This window comes from Carlito syrichta, unplaced genomic scaffold, assembly GCF_000164805.1.
Source record: "Carlito syrichta isolate Samal-C Ts95f unplaced genomic scaffold, Tarsius_syrichta-2.0.1 Scaffold314146, whole genome shotgun sequence".
NCBI classification, from domain to species: domain Eukaryota; kingdom Metazoa; phylum Chordata; class Mammalia; order Primates; family Tarsiidae; genus Carlito; species Carlito syrichta.
In genome coordinates, this window is record NW_007258242.1 from 55,957 (window position 1) to 77,898 (window position 21,942).

The 21,942-nt window shown below is 37.6% G+C and overlaps 1 protein-coding gene across 2 annotated transcripts in view; it reads left to right on the top strand.

Moving 5' to 3' along the window:
* IFT81 (intraflagellar transport 81) overlaps positions 1-21,942 on the top strand; it is a 115,883-nt gene that overhangs the window by 20,343 nt on the left and 73,598 nt on the right. Inside the window, exons 9-11 of one of the 2 annotated variants that reach the window (XM_008071169.1) lie at positions 4,020-4,183; positions 5,501-5,596; positions 16,877-17,023. In XM_008071169.1, the coding sequence (XP_008069360.1) occupies positions 4,020-4,183; positions 5,501-5,596; positions 16,877-17,023 (407 nt within the window). The remainder of the gene's footprint in view (positions 1-4,019; positions 4,184-5,500; positions 5,597-16,876; positions 17,024-21,942) is intronic. The other variant, XM_021719110.1, reaches the window with a different exon arrangement.

Sequence of the window (21,942 nt, forward strand, 5' to 3'; positions counted from 1 at the left end):
AAAAAAAAAAAAAAAAAAAAGGTAATTCCAGTGTTTTGGGTCCTCCCTTGTATTCTGTTAAGTAGTTGGGAGCTGAACCCCAGGTAGGAAGAAAATTATCTTTTCCACAGGCAGGAAGGGAAGCTATAGAAAAAAAAATGACTGAAAATATAGATAAAAATAAGATATGCATGTGATTGCATATATATATATATTGTGGATGAACTGGAACAGGGAACAGGAAGTTAAGTAGTTTCTGCTTTGTTGACATCCTTCTGGGAAGTGGAAAAGTCATAAGGGTTGTGTTCAGCAGCCTAGGAAAAGAGTAAATTAAAAAGATGTTTAATTGATCCAGGTATTTAGTTTAATAAGATCTGAAGTATTTTCAGTATGATAATGTAATTTATGTTTTTGTAGAGTAGCAGTTATAACATTTACTGAAGTTCATTCATCTTTATACTGTACACATTCATGAGATTTATTACATAAAAGAAGACACTCATTTGATTATAGTAGGATCCATAAGATGTTTTCGAAGAGTTTTCAATAAAAAAGTTCACTGAAATTTTAGTGACTTTAACTTTAATTTCTCTAGAATTTTAAAAGATAATTTTTTAAAACTTTGCATAGAAGCATACGACTAGTTTTCGCTGGACGTGATAGTTCACACCTGTAATCTCAGCATTTAGGCAGGCGGAAGTGAGAGGATTGCCTGAACTCAGGGATTCGAGACCAGCCTGAGTAACTTGGTAAGACCTCATCTCTACAATATATTAAAAAATTAGCTGGGGGTGGTGGCATGCACCTGTAGTTCCAGCTACTTGGAAGGCTGGGGTGGAAGAATAGCCTGAGCCCAGCAGGTCAAGTCTGTGGTGGCCATGAGTGTGCCACTGCACTCCAGCCTGGGCCACAGAGTGAGACTCTAACTCAAAAAGACCCAAAAAATATATGACTAGTTTTCAAGATCTAAGTTAAGCTTTTTAAGAGAAGAATTTAAAATTTGATAGAAACTCTGGTTTCTAGCAGTTTAACTGAGGTAAAATTGGCATATAATAAACTGCACATATTTAAAGTGTATTCTTGATTAGTTTTGACATGTTTATGCATTGGTGAGACCATCGATCTTTAAGCAAGAAAAATATATCCATCTCCCCCAAACATTTCCATAAGCCTCTTTGTAATGTCTCATTTTTGCCTCTCTCTGCACCTCTACCCCTCCCAGGTAACCATGAATCTGCTTTCTGTCACTATGGATCCGTTTGTATTTTCTAGAATTAGAAACTTTTTTTTTTTTTTTGAGTCAGAGTCTCACTCTGTCACTCAGGCTAGAGTGCAGTGGCATGCGTACAGCCACCGCAGCCTCAACCTGCTGGGCTCAGGCGATCCTTCCGCCTCAGCCTTCCAGTAGCTGGAACTACAGGCATGTGCCACCATTCCTAGCTAATTTTTCTTGATTTATTGAAGAGATGAGATCTCATCAAGTTTGCCTAGGCTGGTCTCAAACCCCCAGGCTCAGGCAATCCTCTCACCTCCGCCTCCCAAAGTGCTGGGATTACAGGTGTAAGTCACCATGCCTGGCTAGAAACATTTTTTAATACAGAAAATAGTATTTAAGACTTTCACTGCATTTTATTTTATTGAATTGGAGTCTCCCTGTTGCCCAGACTGGATTGCAATGGCACAATTAGAACTCACTGCAACTTCAACCTCCTGGGCTCAGGTGGTTCTTTCACCTCAGCCTCCCAAGTACCTGGGACTACAGGTGCATACCCCCATGCCTGGCTAATTTTTAAAATTTTTTGTAGAGGTGCCGCCCTGCTATGTTACCCAGGCTGGTTTCAAACTCCTGGACTCAAGCAATCCTCTCCCCTCAGCCTCCCAAAGTGCTAGGATTACAGGTGTGAGCAACCGCACCCAGCCAATTTAATAATTTAAAATTTTTATTTTATTTATTTTATTTTTTGTTGAGTTGGATTCTCACTCTGTCAGCCAGACTGGAGTGCAGTGGCCGCTCCCGGCCACTGCAGCCTCGACCTGCTGGGCTCTAGCGATCCTTCCGCCTCAACCTTCCAAGTAGCTAGAACTAAAGGCACGCACTATCACGCCTGGCTAATTTTTTTGATTTATTGTAGAGATGAGGTCTCGCCAAGTTGTCCAGGCAGGTCTCGAACCCTTGGGCTCAGGCAATCCACTCACCTCAGCCTCCCAAAGCGCTGGGATTACAGGCTGAGCCACCGAGCCTGGCTAATTTAAAAATTTTAAAAACATTTTAGTCTTTGGTTCCATACATCTCTAACGGCATGAGGTATATTTAAAAACCTGAAGATAGAAGAGCTAATCATCTAATAACCAAAGAGGCCAGGATGTGGATTTAATTGGAAATAACATGACTGATTAATTATACTGTGATTCCTTAAACACGTTATCTTCTCTTCCCTTTCCAATCCTGAAAAAAGGAAGAATATTGAAGAAGTGAATGAAAAACTTGTGAATGTGCTGTTAATAAAAATTAGGTTGCACAATGGAACTAAAAATAATTTTAAGGCTTTGGGCCAGCTTTATTATGCAACTGCATATGTAGATTACTTAAACTGGAAACCTACCATTTTAAAAAGTCAAGCCAGAATTTGCAAATGTGTAATGGAAGGATCTGAAATAAACTTCGTAAAGTTCCCTAAGCTGAGAATTTATTTATTTATTTATTTATTTATTTATTTTTTGAGTTGGAGTCTCACTCTGTTGCCCAGACTAGAGTGCAGTGGCTGCTCCCGGCCACCGCAGCCTCGACCCGCTGGGCTCCGGTGATCCTTCCACCTCAGCCTTCCAAGTAGCTGGAACTACAGACGCGCGCTACAATGCCTGGCTGATTTTTACTTTATTGTAGAGATGAGGTCTCGCCAAGTTCCCCGGGCGGGTCTCGAACCTGCAAGCTCAGGCAATCCACTCACCTCGGCCTCCCAAAGTGCTGGGATTACAGGCTGAGCCACCGAGCCCGGCTGCTGAGAATTTATAATAAAACCATTATTCATTGAAAATCTGTGTGTGTATAGTAGTGCATCTGCAAAAATAAGAAAGCCATTAATCTTAAAAATATAATTTAAGTTGGCATATAATTATAAACTAATACTTTACAAAATAAAAAATACTAAAACATGGAAAATCTAAAACATTTATGAATGTAGGTACTTTCTCTATTTTTGATTTTAACTTATGCCTTTAGTAATATCTTCGTTGGTTTGAAACTGACAAATGATATGAATTACCATTTATGAAGTATTGTAATAGAAATATAAATTGTATCAAAATCATTGGATAAGAAAAAGAATAAATGATCATTTGTATAAAAGAGCACTTGGGTTAGATTTAAGTGTTGTCATTTGGTTTATGGGTTTCTTACATACTTAGAAGGCAAAATATGGTCCATCAATATATCTGGCTCTGCAAATCTTATTTTCACATATTGTGAGATATAAGAGAATTAGGTTATAATTTGGAAAAGTCATAGTATCACCTCTAATTACTGAAATATTCTTTCATGCAAATTGTGCATCTTCATTTTCATTTTAATTAACATCAAGATATTTCAATGTCCAGTCTTTTATTGGACTATGCTAGATATTATACAGAATATTTTCAACAGATGTGCCCTACTATCCAGGTCTTATATTTAAAACAGTGTATAGCTCAAGCTTGTAATCCCAGCACTTTGGGAGGCTGAGGCAAGAGGATTGCCTGAGCTCGTGGGTTCGTGACCAACCTAGGCAACATGGTGAGACCTATCTCTACAATAAATTAAAAATTAACTGGGTGTGATAGTGCGCTCCTGTAGTTCCGGCTACTTGGAAGGCTGAAGCGGAAGAATTACCTGAGCCCAGCAGGATGATGTTGGGGTGGCTGTGAGCATGCCACTGTACTCCAGCCTGGGCAACAGAGTGAGATTCCAAGAATAAATAAATAAATAAACAAATAAATAAATACTGTACAGAATATCACTATACTTGTTCTTTTGGACTGAATATTCATTTATTTTACCTTTAAAGGTCTAATGAAGAGGCTAGAGGAGGAGATAAAATTTAATTCGTATATGGTCACTGAAAAATTTCCTAAGGAATTAGAGAATAAAAAAAAAGAATTGCATTTTTTACAAAAAGTGATTTCAGAGCCAGCTATGGGCCATTCTGATCTTCTTGAACTTGAATCTAAAGTAAGTGACAGTCATCTTTTTATGGCTTCTAATTTTATATCATTCCTAATCCTGTAAAAAGTATGTGAACTGTTTTCTGTAGTTCCACTCTTGACTCCTAAATTAACCTCTGCTAAGAATTGGCAGCTTTTATGAGGAATTGTCCTTTATGAGGAATTATAGAATGTTATGCTGTTACTTAATCCACATGATGTTATGAAAGCCTAGTCAACTGATTAGGAAATGAAGTAACTTGAATATATAAATTAATGCATATGAATTGACCCATAGATGTATTCATAATATAATCATTTAGACGGTAAATTTTAAAATATTTCATCATAAATTTTTATTTCCAAGCAATTACTATTATAGCAATTTAGTATTTAGAGCTAATGTTTTTTCTTAGTCTTTATTCCCACCTTGGAATTACTAAATTTTGTTGTAAATGGTTTTGAAACCTGGTTTCAGATTATAACATTTTTCTTAGAATTAAAATACTAATCAGATGTATATATTTTTTAAAAATAACAGGTATCATGAAAACCGATTGAAAATTTTTACTTGCTAATCCTCTAATGTGCTTACTATGTGCTTAATAGCTACTAGAATTAAATACATAATTTTGACCATTTTACTTTTTAATTCTATGTTTAATTAGAAATTAGATGTCCAAGTCAGATTTGGCACAAACTTTATATCATAGAATTAGGGCTAGGATTAAGGTTAGGAAAAACTCTAATATACTCAAGTCATATTTTATTTTGTTTGGTTTGTTGAGTGACTATATGCTTCTGTTGAATTTATTTAGTTTAATTATATTTTGGAAAGGTTTAGATTAATGACTAGGATAAATGATAGCTATGAAAGAATCACAGATCATTAGGACAGGATAGGTTTTTAGGTGTCATCCCAGTCAACTCTTAGCTGGGTTTATGAATTCCTTGTACTAAATCTCTGGTGAATGTTTGTTCAGATTCACTTTATCACTTAGCAATGACTTCAAAGTCACAACCTAGGTGAGGGGATGACTTCACATTTTTAGAAAGCATCTTTGTGATAATAATGTATAAATACTTTTTGTAAAATACTTTAGGATGATTTAGACATGAATGATTGAATCCATAAATGTAATCAAATTGTATAACTATATATCATGAAATATAAATTGTATTTAAAAGTAACCATAACAATCCACTCATAACTGATGGAAATATTTTTCCCATCAAAATGCTGATGTTAAGAGCTGTAAATTTAAAGCTGGGTTTGGCCAGATGTCACTTAGTTTGTGTAATCATAGGGAGAGTGTTAACATTTTTCACTTTTATACTGTTTCAGATAAATGAAATAAACACCCAGATCAATCAGTTGATTGAAAAGAAAATGATGAGAAATGAGCCAATTGAAGGCAAACTGTCACTATATAGACAACAGGTAAGAACACTCTTTTCACCCACGTATTTAGATCTCTAAACTTATTTGTGAACCACCAGCTCTATTATCTATAGTCTTAAAGTAAGAAGGATGTATGTAGAATAAATGTTCTTTCATCATTGCTAATCTCCAGATTTTAACAATTAGTAGAAAAGCCACATGTTAAAGTTTGAAATGCAATATACCTAACAAAGCTTAGTTTCTTTAGCATCTGTCAGTTGTGGTGATAGAGCCCATTCATGTTTCTATCTGTGAGTGTGAAATTTTATTTTTAAAATGAAAGCTTACCTTAGGTGGTGTACATCAAAATATTTATAATCATTAATTATATGTATTAATTATATATATTAAAAACAGTATGCTTTTTCAGGTTTAAAGTTAGTTTGCAAATGTAGAATAAATTAAATTTTAGTGCTAAAGCATTTATCATTTTGTCCACAACTAAATATGGCTTGGTTTGTGAGGGTATGGATCTTGTTACATGTTTCTATAAGGTATTCAAATGAAAGCCATGGCTTATCTGAAAAAAAAAACCCAGGCAGAGCATTTTAGTATGAAGAGCATTCTATAACTTCAGAAAATATTGAGCTACATAGCAAAGCATTATTCAAGGACACTATAATTTTTTAAAACCTTCTTAAAATGGAAAATTTCAGTAATTACAAAGATGGAACACATAGTTCAATAAACTCCATGTGTCCCTAAGCTATAGGAATCGTGGCCATTCTTGTTTCATCTCTACTAGCAACCATAACTGACTTGTTTTGAAGCAAATCTTAGACTTCATTATATCACTTTATCTATAAATAGTCCCAAATATCTCTGAAAGATAAAGGCTTTTGGTTCTCTTGTATTTCACAAAGGTGATGATTGGGTTTCACATGTGTGTGTGAGCTGTGCCACCCTTGAACCTTGTAATGATGTTGTAATATTACCTGTTTGACATGGAAAAAGATAAAGGCTTTTAAAAAACTTAACCATGGGCAATCCTCTTGGGTTCCCTCCCACTGTGGGAGCTTTTCTGTCCTCTCAATAAATCCTGCTTTAAAAAAACAAATAACAGCCGGGCTCGGTGGCTCAGCCTATAATCCTGCTGAGGTGAGTGGATTGCCTGAGCCCGCGGGTTCGAGACCCGCCTGGGCAACTTGGTGAGACCTCATCTCTACAATAAATCAAAAAATTAACTGAGTGTGGTAGTGCGTGCCTGTAGTTCCAGCTACTTGGAAGACTGAGGCAGAAGGATCGCCGGAGCCCAGCAGGTCGATGCTGTGGTGGCCGGGAGCGGCCACTGCACTCCATACTGGGCAACAGAGTGAGACTCCAGCACAAAAAAAACCCCCAAAAAACAAATAACAAAAAACGGAACCACAGCATACGCCACTTCTGAAGAATTTATTAGCGATTACTTAATATCAGAAAATATCTAGTAGTCAGGAAATCAGTCAGTGGTTTTTTTGTTTGTTTGTTTGTTTTTGTTTTTTTTTGAGTTGGAGTCTCACTCTGTGAGTGCAGTGGCACGCTCATGGCCACCCCAGCATCTGCCTGCTGGGCTCAGGTGATCCTTCCACTTCAGTCTTCCAAGTAGCTGGCACTACAGGCGTGTGCTACCACGCCTGGCTAATTTTTTGATTTATTGTAGAGATAAGGTTTTGCCAAGTTGCCCAGGCTGTTCTCCAACCCATGGGCTCAGGCAGTCCTCTCGCCTCAGCCTTCCAAAGTGCTGTAATTACAGGCTTGAGCCACCGTGCCTGGCCAGTCAGTGGTTTTGTTGTTGTTGTTTTAATTTTTATTTATTTATTTTTGTAGAGAACTGGGAGGCTTCACTACGTTGCCCAGGCTGATTTTGATCTCCTGCCTCAGCCTCCCAAGGTGCCGGGATTATTACAGGCTTGAGCCACTATGCCTGGCCTTGTACAGTTTTTAAAAGACAGGTTCTCACTGGCTGGAGCGCAATGGCACAATCATGGCTCACTGTAGCCTCCAACTCCTGGGCTCAAGCAATCCTTCCACCTCAACTGCCCAAATAGCTAAGACTATAGCTGTGTGTCACCACAACTGGCTAATTTTTTTTTTTTTAATTGGAGTCTCATTCTGTTGCCCAGGCTGGAGTGCAAGGCAGTGCATGATTTATGGCTACTGCAGCCTCTACCTGCTGGGCTCAGGCTGTCCTTCTGTGTCAGCCTTTCAAGTAACTGGGACTACAAGGCACATGTCATTATGCCCTGCTAATTTTTTTTGATTTATTGTAGAGATGAGGTCTTGCCATGCTGTCCCGGCTGGTCTTGAACTTCTGGACTCAGGCAATTCTCTTGCCAACAGCAAAAGTGATCAATTAGGGTTGGCTTTTTGTTATTGTTGTTGTTTGCTTTTGTTTATTTAATGTCACTACTAGTCATAGGTATCATATTTCATGAGTTTCAAGCATTACCTTTAGTGATGCTCAAATTGTCCCATTTTGGGCTAGTGGAAGGCTTTCCAAGTTAACTTATGAGTCCTTTTCAGATTCTAGTGATCTTTGATAATTTCATTGCTTTTTGAATGACTCATCCAGAAAGATTTTTAGGCTCATCTTTTATATTTCCTGCACTAGACCTGGAATTAGACTTTCTTCCGTGAGCCTTATTTCGTGGGAAATGATATTCAGAAACCACAATCTGTGTGTTAGACATTCTCATTGCTATTGAAGTGGCTATTGTTTTTAGGTCTTTGCAACGGACAGAACTAGGAAGTAATTTTTTAAAATTTTTTATTCTATTTATTTATTTATTTGTCTGCATGACTTCTTTCTGAAGTAAGTATTTTCTCCTCTTTCTCTTTCATGAAATGTACCACGAAGACAACATACTCAACCTTTCAGTTCAAATTCAGGACTTCTGGGTTTAACTTAACCTCATCAATCTCACATCTTTCTCCTTATACTACATTGAAAGCCTAGTTCTAAGACTATACTTTCAGGGATCGTTTCTATAGTTCGTTACTAGAGAACTTCCTTTGAACATGTAGAGCACTGGAAACCACGAGGATAAGGCACAGCGTTTTCTCCTGAGCATGAAGCCAGCTCTTAGTGCTGCTTTGCTGTGGCTGAATTGGCCATTGATGACTGTTCTTCTCCTCCTCTGAGAGAGTGGAGGAAGAGGACGCAGTCTGAGTGAACTAATAAAAGGAAATAATACTAAAAAAAAGAAAATCCTGGTTTTCAGTAACACCAACATAATTTAATTTACCATTTGCCTTGTTTCAGTGACACCAACATAATTCATCATTTGCTTTAATCCACTGTTTACACCAAACTCAGAATAAACATACCAATAATAGTAATAATGAAAGTGCCAAAAGAATATGATTACTACTGAAATTGGTTTTCAGTTTATTTTGTCCTTGGGGTATATATTCAAAGAAGTTTCTAGCACCTATCCCTTTGCTTCTACCCTATTCTTTCTTCACTGGAGCAAAAATATGTGTTCCCACATGTGGTGGTTATTATTTTTTATTTCATAAAAATGATTACCTATGCTGGCCTCATAGAATGAGTTAGAAAGTATACCCTTCTCTTCAACATTTTTGAAAAGTCTGATCTTTGTTGGGAGATTTATTATTGATTCAACTCCTTAGTAGTCATAGGTCTTGTCAGATTTTCTATTTCTTAGTGATTAAGTCTTGATAGCTTTTATGTTTCTAGGAATGTTTTCATTTCATCGAGGTTATTAATTTGTTGGATGCAGTAGTTCATAGTACTCTCTTATAATCCTTTTTATTTCTGTAGTGTCAGTAGCAATGTCCCCATTTTTTTCTGAGTTTGGTATTTTGTCTTTTTTTTTTTTTTTTCGTAATCCAACTAGCTAAAGGTTTGTCAATTTTGTCCAACTTTTGGTTTTCTGGATTTTCTTTATTTTTCTGTTCTCTATTTTTCTTCTGCTCTAAACTTTATTATTTATTTTTTTCTTCCAGCCTTGGATTAGTTTTTCTTCTCTTTTTCATTCTTTAAGTTGTAAAGTTAAGTTGTTGATTTATGGTCTCTCTTTTTTAAAAATTTATTTATAGTGACAAATTTCCCCTTTAGCACTGATTTCACTGTGTCCCATAAGTTTTGGTATGTGTATTTTTATTTTCATTCATCTCTAAGCATTTTCTTATTTCTCTTGTAATCTTATTTGATCTATTGATTATTTAAGAATATGTAGGCTGGGCTTAGTGGCTCAGTCTGTAATCCCAGCATTTTGGGAGGCCGCGGAGAGTGGATTGCTTGAGCCCACAGGTTCGAGACCAGCCAAGGCAACTTGGCAAGACCTCATCTCTACAATAAATAAAAAATTAGCCAGGTGTGGTAGCACACATATGTAGTTCCAGTTCCTTGGAAGGCTGAGGCAGAAGGGTTGCCAGAGCCTAGTAGGTTGACACTGGGGTGGATGTGAGCATGCCACTGCACTCCAGCCTGGGCGATGGAGTGAGACTCCAACTCAAAAAAAAAAAGAAAGAATATGTAGTTTAATTTACACAGGTTTGTGAGTTTGCCAATTTTATTTCCTTTTTTTTAAAATTTATTCTCACTCTGTAGCCCAGGATAGAGTGCAGTGGCACACTCATGGCACACTCATGGCTACTGCTGGGCTCAAGTGATCCTTCCCCCTCAGCCTTCCAAGTGTCTGGAACCACAGGCAAGTGCCACCATGCCTGGCTAATTTTTTGATTTATTGTAGAGATGAGATCTTGCCAAATTGCCCAGGCTGGTCTTGAACCCCTGGGTTCAGGTAATCTCCTTGCCTCCGCCTTCCAAAGGTATTATAGGCATGAACCACTGCACCCAGCCTGCCAACTTTTTTTCTGTTAATGATTTCTGTTAATGATTTCTGTTAATGATTTCTTTTCTTTTTTCTTTTTTTTTGAGTTGGAGTCTCACTCTGTTTCCCAGACTGGAGTGCAGTGGCATGTTCATGGCCACTTTAGACTCAACCTGCTGAGCTCAGGCAATCCTTCCGCCTCAGCTTTCCAAGTGGCTAGAACTACATGCATGTGCTACCACTTCCTGCTAATTTTTTTATTTATTATAGAGACGAGGTCTTGCCAAATTGCTGGGGCTGGTCTCAAACCCGTGAACTCAGGCAATCCTCTCACCTCGGCCTCCCAAAGTGCTGGGATTACAGGCTAAACCACTGAGCCTGGCCTCTTATAATCTTTTAAAATGTAAAGTTATTTACTCTGATATTAGTATAGCCATTCTGTTGTCTTTGGTTACTATTTTAATGGAATGTCTTTTTCCATGCTTTCACTTTGAATTTATTTGTGTCTTTGGATCTAAACTGAATCTGTTGTATACAGCATATAGTTGGATCATGTGTTTTTAACCATTCTGCCAGTCACTATTTTTTAATTGGATATTTGATCTATTCATATTTAAAGTAACTACTGATAAACAGCAATTTCTGTCATTTTGTTATTAGCTTTTTTGTCCCTCATTTCCTGCATTACTATCTTGTGTTCTTAGTTGATTTTTCTTTTTTTAAAGCAGGATTTATTGAGAGGACAGAAAAGTTCCCACAGTGGGAGGGGACCCGAGGGGGTTACCCTAGTTGATTTTTCATAGTGAAATATTTAAATCCCTTTCTCATTTCCATCTGTGTATATTCTGTAGCTATTTTTTTGTGGTTGCCATGGAGATTACATTTAACATCCTAAAGTTATAACACTCTAATTTGAATTTATACAAGTTTAACTTTTTTTTGAGTCAAAATCTCACTTTGTTGCCTAGGTTGGAGTGCAGAGGCATGCACGTAGCTTCCGCAACTTCGATCTGTTGGGCTCAGGTGATCCTTCTGTTTCAGCCTTCCAAGTAGCAGAGTTACAGGCATGTGCCACCACACTCAGCTCATTTTTTTTTTAATTTCTTGTAGAGATGAGGTCTTGCCATGTTGCCCAGGCTGGTCTTGAACCCAGGGCTCAGGCAATCCTGTCACCTCCACCTCCCAAAGTGCTGGAATTACAGGCTTGAGCCACCATACCCAGCCAAGTTTAATTTTAATAATCTACAAAATTTCTGCTTTTTTTATATTTACATTTCCACCCTTTTCCATCGTTCATGTCACAAAATTACATCTTTATACATTGTGTGCCCCAAAATATAAACTAGTAAGTATTTAAAATGCATTATTCTCTTATTTTATTTATTATTATTTTAAAAATTTTTTGAGTCAGAGTTATACTCTGTGGCCCAGGCTGGAGTGCAGTGGCTTAATCATGGCTCACCACAGCCTCCAACTTCTGGGCTCAAGTGATCCCCCTGCCTTAGCCTCCAGAGCAGCAGCAAGGACTATAGGCATATGCCACCATAGCTGACTGATTTTTTTTTTTTTTTTTGAGTTGGAGTCTCACTGTTGCCCAGACTGGAGTGCAGTGGCCGCTCCCAGCCACCGCAGCCTCGACCTGCTAGGCTCTGGTGATCCTTCCACCTCAGCCTTCCAAGTAGCTGGAACTACAGGCGTACGCTACCATGCCTGGCTAATTTTTTTGATTTATTGTAGAGATGAGGCCTCGCCTGCCCAGGCGGGTCTCGAACCCGTGGGCTCAGGCAATCCACTCACCTCAGCCTCCCAAAGGCGCGGGATTGCAGGCTCAGCCACCGAGCCTGGACTGACTGATTTTTAAATTTTTTTTGGAGAGACAAAGTCTCACTATGTTTCCCAGGCTGGTCTTGAACTCCTGTATTCAAGTCATCCTCCTACCTCCACCTCTCAAAGTGCTGGAGTTATAGGCATGAGCCACCACACCTGGCCTAAAATGCATTAATCTTTTAAGTCATATAGAAAACAAAATAATATAGAGTTACAAACCAAAATTACAATAATACTAGCCATTTGACTTATAATTATGTTGCTTTAATAATGTCTTAAACCATGTGAAAACAAAAAGTGGATTTACAAACTATTGTTGTAATAATATTAGACTTTATAGTAACTACTGATAAACAGCAACTTCTGTCATTTTGTTATTATAGCTTTTCTTTCCTACTTTAAAAAAAATTTTTTTTATTGAGGTCTCACTCTGTCACCCAGACAGAGTGCAGTGGCATGATCACAGCTCACTGCAGACTCAATCTCCTGGATTTTGGCAGTCCTCCACCCTCAGCCTCCTGAGTAGCTGGGTTTACAGGTGTGCGCCACCAAACCTGGCTATTTTTTTTTTCTTTTCTTTTCTTTTTTTTTATGGAGACAAGGTCCTGCTGTGTTTCCCAGGCTGGTCTGGAATTCCTGAGTTCAAGTTCAGCCTCCCAAAGTGCTGAGATTACAGTTGTTAGCCACTGCAGCCGGCCTATTCCTCACTTTTTTTTTTTGAGTTGGAGTCTCACTTCATCGCCCAGGCTGGAGTGTGTTGGCACACTCCCGGCCACCTCAGCATCAGCTGGCTGGGTTCAGGTGATCCTTCTGCCTCAGCCTTCCAAGTAGCCAGAACTATAGGTGTGCGCTACCATGCTTGGCTAATTTTTTTATTTATTGTAGAGATGAGGTCTTTCCAAGTTGTCCAGGCTGTTCTCGAACCCATGGGCTCAGGCAATCCCCTCACCTCAGTCTCCCAAAGTGCGGGATTACAGGCTTGAGCCACCATGCCTGGCTTCTTCCTCACTTTTGAAGGAGAATTTTGCCAGTTATAAGATTCTTGGTTGCTAGTTTTTTTCCTTTTAGCACCCTGACTATATTTACTCACTACCTTCTTGCCTTCAAAGGGTTTGATTAGATATTTACTGATGATCTTCTTAAGTATCTTTTGTGTGTGACCAGTTGCTTCTCTCTTGCTGCTTTCAAGATTATGAGAATTATTTCTTCAAATATTCTTTCTGCCCCTTTCTCTTTCTTTTCTTCTTCTGGGATTTCCACAATGCATATGTTGGTCCGCTTAATGGTATCTCTTAGGCTCTGTTCAATTTTCTCCAGTGTTTTTCTTTCTGTTCTTTAGATGCAGAATTTCCATTGTCTTTTCTTCAAATTCACTGATTCTTTCTTCTGCCTGCTCAAATCTGCCTTTGAATCCCTCTAGTGGATTTTTCATTTCAGTATTGTACTTTTGAATTCCAGAATTTCTTTATAGGCTTTATGTCTTTTTTTTTTTTTTTTTTTTTTTTGAGTCAGCATCTCACTCTGTCACCCAGGCTGGATGGAGTGTAGTGGCTTGCTTATGGCCACCTCAGTGTCAACCTGCTGAACTGCTGAGCTCAGGTGATCCTTCCACCTCAGCCTTCCAAATAGCTGGAACTACAGGCATGTGCTACGATGCCTGGCTAATTTTTTTTTCGTATATTGTATAGACGAGGTCTCACCAAGATACCCAGGCTAGTCTTGAATCCCTGGGCTCAGGCAATCCTCTTGCCTCAGCCTCCCAAGTGCTGGGATTACAGGCTTGAGGCACCATGCCTGGCTGGTTCTATGTCTCTTAATTGGTATTTGCATTTTGTTCATACATTGTTTTTTTGACATTGCCACATCTTTGTTTAGTTTTTTGAGAATTTTTAAGGTAGTTTGAAAGTCTTATCTAGTAGATCTCCCATCAGGTCTTTTTCAGGGACAGTTTTTGTTGATTTATTTTTTTCCCCTTAAATGTGCTATATTTTCCTGTTTCTTTGTATTCCTTGTGATTTTTTTTTTTTTTTAAACTGGATATTTGAATTGAATGTGGTAACTCTGGGTATTAGATTCTCTCTTTTCCCTAGAATTTGCTGTTTATTATTATTATTATTATTATTTATTGTTGTAGGCTATGCCAAGGATCAGTCTGAAATGTGAACTTAAGATCATCTCAGATATCTTCTGCATCTGCCCATTTCTCTGGGCATATGTGGTCCCTTTCTAATTTTCCCCATATATGAAGCTGTTTTTGAATGTCATAGTCTTTAATGTCTGCATTCCAAAAAGGGAAAATGAGAAAAATGAAGGAAGGGCAAGAAGGGTGCTGCACCCATATATCCCTGGGAAATCACTTCAGTCAGAGGAGAAGGAACTTGCAACAATGGTGCAACAACAATGGCCTCCCTCACCAGCTTCACTGCTGTGATCAGAAGCAGCAGTCAGGCCACAGATATCATTTTTTGAATAACAAGGTCCTTTCTGCCCACCCTGACACCAGCAATCCATATGCAAGCTGCTCCAGGAACACATTCATGGAGTTGGAGATAGAGGATGGGTACCTGCTATTGTGCTAAGGGCTGAAATTGATTGAAATGACCTCACTTTACTGTCCAAGTCTTCCACTGGAAGTTGCAAGTACTTAATAGACTCCAGTGCTCCAAATAGTTGCATCACACAGATTCTACCAGTGCAGTTTTGACTAGCTAAAGAGACAGATTCTTGGTGCTCCTTATTTTACCATCTTCCCGGAATCTTAACTCCTCATAAAGTTTTGGAACTCTTCTTGTAACATTATGCTTACATATTTTGCTTTTATAAATGAGGGCTTTTCTTATGTATTCTGACTGAAATTACCTATGAAAACTGTTAATTTGTTTGCTATAATTTTTCTATTTATTCTTTTGATTTTTTTAAGGCACATAATTATAGAACATGCAAATCCCAGTCTTTCCTTTCAGATTTGTATGCTGCTAATTGCTTTCTCGTGTCTAATGGTATTAATGAATACCTTCAACACAACAATTAAATTGTAGTAGAGGTAGTGGGCATTTTTATCTTTTTCCTGACCTTACTAGGAAATACCCTCATGTTTCTCTATTAAATAAGATTCTGGTTTGGGGATGAGGTTTATATGTATTTATGTTATCATATTACTTATTTAATCATTGAAGTATACCATCAATTGCTATATAATTCTGGTACTTTATCATACTGTCTTCATTAAAAAAAATTTTGTTTTGAGACAAAATCTCACTCTGTCACCCAGGCTGTTATATAGTAGCAAATAGTAGCTTACTGTAACCTTGAGCTACTGGGTTCTAGCAATTCTCCCACCCCAGCCTTCTGAGTAGCTAGCAATACAGTTGTTTGCCACAATGCCCAGCTAATTTTTTTATTTTTTGTAGAGTTGGGGGTCTTGTTATGTTGCCCAGGCTGGTCTGGAACTCCTGGCCTGAAGAAATCCTCCTGCCTTGGCCTCTCAAAACAATGGGATGATAGACTTGAGCCACTGTGCCCAGTCCCCTCTTAACTTTTTAAGCTGGAATGCTTCTATAAAGTGAAACATTCCTTCATTGTCACCTGTCTTTTCAATTATTTTAAACAGGAAGAATAATATAATTTTTAAGGGTTTGCAAAGAAATTACTCTTCCTGTCAAGCTTGTTTGAAGAAAATATTTGTAGCATTTTACTTAAGAAGGCAGTTTTGGCTAGTGTTTTTCTTCTCCTTTTTTTTTTTTTTTTGAGTTGGAATCTCACTGTCTCCCAGACTGGAGTACAATGGCATGATCATGGCTCACCACAGCCTCAACCTCCTGGGCTCAGGTGATCCTTCTGCCTCAGGCTCCCAAGTAACTGGCACTACAGGTATGCACCACCATGCCTAGCCAAATTTTTTGATTTTTTTGTAGAGATGAGGTCTCACTATGTTGCCCAGGTTGGTCTCGAACTCCCAGTCTCAAGCAGTCCTCCTACCTTGACCTCCCAAAGTGCTGGGATTATAAGCATGAACCACTGTGCCTACCTTGTTTTTCTTAAACTAGTGCAGCCATAATTCATGTAAGGAAATTTCTCAAGAAATTTGTTATCTAATATACAATGTTGTTAAGAGCAGCCATTTGGATTGTGTAAATATTTGCATAATTCTGGTGAGTCAGATGTTTGATTTTTGAACCTGCATTTTATTTATTGAAATGCCCCAAATATAATAGATGTTAACATTTTGTTTTTTCATTTTAAAAGTATGTATATTGAATTTAGTAAGATGACCTGTGTTGTAGTTCAGGGAGTAAAACATTCTTGTTTTCTTCTGATGAAAGGAAACTTATCATGTAAAAATACAGCCAACGTAGTGTTAGATTCTGTTTACTTACCTTGAATGTATTTTCTTTAGCATTTGAGTATTACTTGAAAAGACTTTCATACTTTTATTTTTAGCATATGTTTGTTTCTCTGCTGCTGTATCCTATATTCTTAGGGCTTACATCTTCCAAAAGGTTGATATTTAATATACATTGTATGTTTATATTAAATATATAACGTGATTATGGGTAGTAGGGCAAGGGGTATTGGTCAGGAGAAGCATTTAACTCAGTAAGATTTTTAGATTTTGTAGGGTAGATAATTTTACAAGATAATAGTTGATTGTATGTCTTGTTTAACACTCAATTAGGCGTCTATCATTTCTCGTAAAAAAGAAGCCAAAGCTCAGGAACTTCAGGAGGCCAAGGAGAAATTAGCCAGCCTAGAAAGAGAAGCATCAGTAAAGACAAATCAGACCCGTGAATTTGATGGCACAGAAGTTTTGAAGGGAGATGGGGTAAGTTGAGCTATCTCATGGGACAAGGGTATGAGTATTGTTTTTTTGAAGCTATCAGTGTGTCTAGCTTTCTAAGTCTGAATATTAATAATAGAAAGTTAATCTTATTTTATAAAACTTATTTAATTAAAACTGAAAAGTCTTTTTTACAATAATATTGAATTATTCTTGATATAAAATAGCATATACGTTAGTGATTTTTATGAGATGTTACGTTCCAAATTTTTACTTTTTTTTTTTTTTTTTTGAGTTGGAGTCTCACTCCATCACCCAGACTGGAGTGCAGTAGCTTACTCACAGCCACCCCAGAGTCAACCTGCTGGCCTCCAATGATCCTTCTGCCTCAGCCTTCCAAGGAGCCAGAACTACAGGCGTGCGCTACCACACCCAGCTAATTTTTTATTTATTGTAGAGACAAGGTCTTGCCAAGTTGCCGGGGCTAGTCTCAAACCCATGAGCTCAGGCAATCCACTCGCCTTGGCCTCCCAAAGTGCTGGGAATACAGGCTGAGTCACCAAGCCTGGCCCAAATTTTCACTTTTTAATCACGTGAATTTATATTGGATTTGTTTATTATAAGTATTAAATTTAAAAAGTGAAGCAAAGTTAATAGGAATTAAGAGATAGTACAAAAATTTATATTTGTTGATAAATGTATTTCCATAACAGGCTAAGAAAATATCATTATGAAGTTACTTTGTCAATAATGTATTTTGGCCAGAGGGGCTGACTTGATTAAAATGACCTCATCATAGGTGGTTATAAATTTAAAAATATGTAATTATAGCTTGCATTGTTATATACTTTAAATTTTGAACAATGCTTTAATACCTTTTGTTTCATTTATTCTTCTTTTAGATTCATAAGATTTGTAGGACAAATAATGTTATTTATAGAAAGCTAAACTCAAACACTAATATAAATCCCCAACTCTTTTTCATAAACTTAACTCAAGAAAGAGTGAATGAATGAAGCCAAGTATTTTGTCTTAGTGATTTTTAGCAAACCAAGTGATAGGTCATATGTTAATTCATAAACATTGCCTGTACTTTACCAATTCTTACAGGTTTTGACATTTTATATTAGCTTCTAGACACCAGCAAAAGCTATTTGGAAAAGCTTGTCCAAACCTCAGTTTTGGCTTTGAAAGTTATTGAATCCATACTGCTACAAATTGGCAGCGAACTTTCTTTGTGCCCAAAGTAAATTGATTGTTCCCATAGTACCTCTTTCCTCTGTGATGCTCCTGGTTGTGGTCTCCCAGTGTGCCTTTTAGCTTGTTGGGAAAGCAGCAGATTTAGGAAGTCAACACGTGACTGAAAAATTCCTTTAGCTTTTAATATCCACTTCCAAATTGCTTTAAGATATGGGAGTGTTTTAAGTGATACTTGGAGACCAACAGTATGTGCTTTGTGACATCCTTGCTACCTAAGGGGAAAAAAAAGATTAATTTTACAGCAATTTTGCTTTATGAGAAACCATGCTGCCTTCTAGCATTTTTATCTTTTCTTAGGAAAGTGCTGCCCAATTGACAGGAAATTCTAATTACACATTTAGCACGAACAGAACTTATAATTCAGTATTAGATGTTCCCTCTATGTAAATGTGAAGGAAAAAAACCTAGTGCCAAGTTATTAGCCTTTATTTTTGAGAAATCATGGTGAATAGGAGAAGTATCTGACAACAGAAAAAAAAAATCCTTTTTTTAAGGGGAAAATAACTTTGGAAATGATAAGGGTAACTTAATTTTCAAACAATGTCTGGTCAGAAACTAGAGCAAGTCAAGTGAATGATTTGGCAGTTACCTAAAAGAGCAGAAGGCATTAGGGAACATTAAGCATAATTTTATAAAGAACAAGTCTTGATAGACCAATTTAATTTCCTACTTTGAGAAAGTGATAGGCCATATGGACAAAAGGGAGGAAGTTTGTTATATTTAAAATCATATAATTTGACTGGACTTCACTGAGGTTTCTGATTTGGTATCACATGGTATTCACCAAAAAGTATGTCCTTTGACCCTAATCTGTTAACACAGTTGATGAGAAAGTATTGAGAAGTAGTAGCATGATGTTTGGAAAGAGTGCTATGCCAGGAATCACATGCAGAATGAGGAAAGGGGGACTAACGTTTACTGAGCACTTTTTATATGCAGCTCTGTGCCAGATGCTTTACAAACGTATACTTCTTTCCTCTCACAAAGAGTGTTAACATCGTTTCCATCTTACAGTTGAGCAATGCTCAGGGAGATTGTAGATTCACACAGCTAGTAGGTGGATAAGCAGGGATCTATGACCCTTGCAAGTTTATTGACCCTGAACAAATAACTTGACTGTTCTGAGGTTTCTCTATCTATAAAATGGGGGCTGATTGTTCTTCATTGTCTCAGCACTGAAATAATACATGCCAAAGCTTCTGAGAAGCCAGGCTCAGTGGCTCAGCCTGTAATCCCACGCCTTTGGGAGGCTGAAGTGAGTGGATTGCCTGAGTCCGCGGGTTCGAGGCCCGCCTGGGCAGGCAAGACCTCATCTCTACATTAAAATAAAAAAATTAGCCGGGCGTGGTAGTGCAAGCCTGTAATTCCGGCTACTCGGAAGGCTGAGGCGGAAGGATCGCCGGAGCCCAGCAGGTCAAGGCTGTGGTGGCTGGGAGTGGCCACTGCACTCCAGTCTGGGCGACAGAGTGAGACTCCAACTCAAAAAAAAAAAAAAAAAAGCTTCTGAGAAACTCAAAACCTCCGTCAACATATAACATCTGGCATCTGAAAGTAATCATTCCCAGGGGTGGTATGTTACTACATGTGCAAGAGGCAGCATGGTAGAGTAGTTAAGGGCATAAGATTTAGAACTCAGTTTTGTTTTCAGTGTGAATCCTGGTTTTGCCACTTACCAGCTTGGCTACCTTGGGCAAGTTCCTTAACCTCTTTATACTCAGCAGTAAAATATGTATGTTACTAGTATATTCCTCCTAGAATTATTTGGAGGATTAATTGAGTTAGAACTTATAATGTGCTTAGAACAGCACTAGGTATGTAGTAAATGCTCAATATGTTTGTTTGTTTGTTTTTGAATGGTCTTGCTCTGTCACCCAGGCTGGAATGGAGTGGCACGATGGTGGCTCACTGCAGCCTTGACCCTGTGCTCAGGTGATCCTTTGGCCTTACCCTCCCAAGTAGCTGGGATTACACCTGTATGCCACAACACCTGGCTAATTTTTTTGCTTTATTTGGTAGAGATAAGGTCTTGCTATTTTGCCTAGGCTGGTCTTGAACTCCTGGGCTCAAGGATTCATCCTGCCTCGGCCTCCAGAAGTGCTGGGATTACAGGCGTGAGCCACCACACCCAGCCTGTTTATTCTTAATATTTGTATCTTTTGTTATCACTGGAGTGAAGAATTTGAACACTAGAAATATAGTTTATAGCTTAAAATTTGAAACTGATATTTCTGAGAATGGGAGAAATTTAATAGAAATAAATATGAAGTTATTTCTATTTAGGGATAAATAATTTACAAAGATTTAAGATGGAGTAAGATAGCACTAATGAGAGTAATTTTAGCTGACATTCACTGAGCAATTACTGTGTGCTCAGTTTTGAGCACTTTAAAAATATGTTCTTGGTGTTAGTTGCACAAAAATGTGAGTGTACTAAATGCTACAGAATTGTACACTTAAAGATTTTTTAAATGATAGATTTTATGTTCTTTACACACAATATATCCTAATTCATCCTCTCAGAATGCCTATGAGATAAATCTTTATCTTGTAACTGACTTAGAAATTTAAGTAATTTGTCTGAAGTCATGTAGTTAGTATGTTACAGAGCAAAAGTTTGAACTCATACCTCAATGCTTCTGCAGCTGTGCTCTTAAGAGAATACTGTGCTGTTCTGACATTTCCAAGGCACTATTAGAATGGGTAAATCTTAGGAATCATGCTTGACTTCAAATAGGGCTACACTGTGACGTCATTAATTGTAAATGTTTGTTTGCAGAAACTATATGACAGCCATTTGCTTGGGTGTAAACCTTTATTCCTTGATTATGCATATGGAGTTAGAGCAAATCTTTTCTTGAAAAAAATTAGAAACATAAATGTGCTAAGAAGAAGGATAAATGTTACAAGGCCAAGACATATATAGTGATTTGCATTTCTTTGCCATTTTCTTTTTAGAGGTCTGATAGCAGTTTTGTTAAAGTTGGTAGTGAAATATGCATTTTGATGTTTCCTACTGCCATTAAAATTAATTTTCCAGATGTTACATTTTGTCTGAGAATTTTAGTTCTTCTGATTGCAGATGGACAAATGCTAAAGTCTTCACTAGACTTTTTATTAGTGTTTCTTTGATTTTCCTTATTAGTGAAAGATGACGTATCTAAAAATACTTCTTTTTCTCCCATTGTACTTTGTTATCATTTTTTTTTTTTTTTTTTTTGAGTTGGAGTCTCTCTCTGTCACCCAGGCTGGAGTGCAGTGGCACACTCATGGCTATCCCCCCGTCGACCTACTGGCTCATACTTGGTTATCATTTTAACATTTTACTTTATTTGTTTAAGGCAGTACACAGGAATAAGCACAGGCATGTGTTTATCTCTTATTTTGCCAGAGTTCTGACACAGGTAGAAATTGCTTGAATGGTTGAAATTATCTTCTCAGTGATAGAGATACATTTTCTTGCCAGTCTAGTCTATCTTTATTTCTTTCTTCATGCCTGTATGTAGTTGGTGATAAAAAGTTTAAGTTTAAAGACTACACTGTTAACATAACTGAAAATTGCTAATAATGAATATTTAGCTTTTTTATATCTTGAAGGTTTTTTTTTGTTGTTGTTTTTTTTTTTGAGTTGGAGTCTCACTTTGTCACCCAGACTGGAGTGCAGTGGCCGCTCTTGGCCACTGCAGCCTCGACCTGCTGGGCTCCGG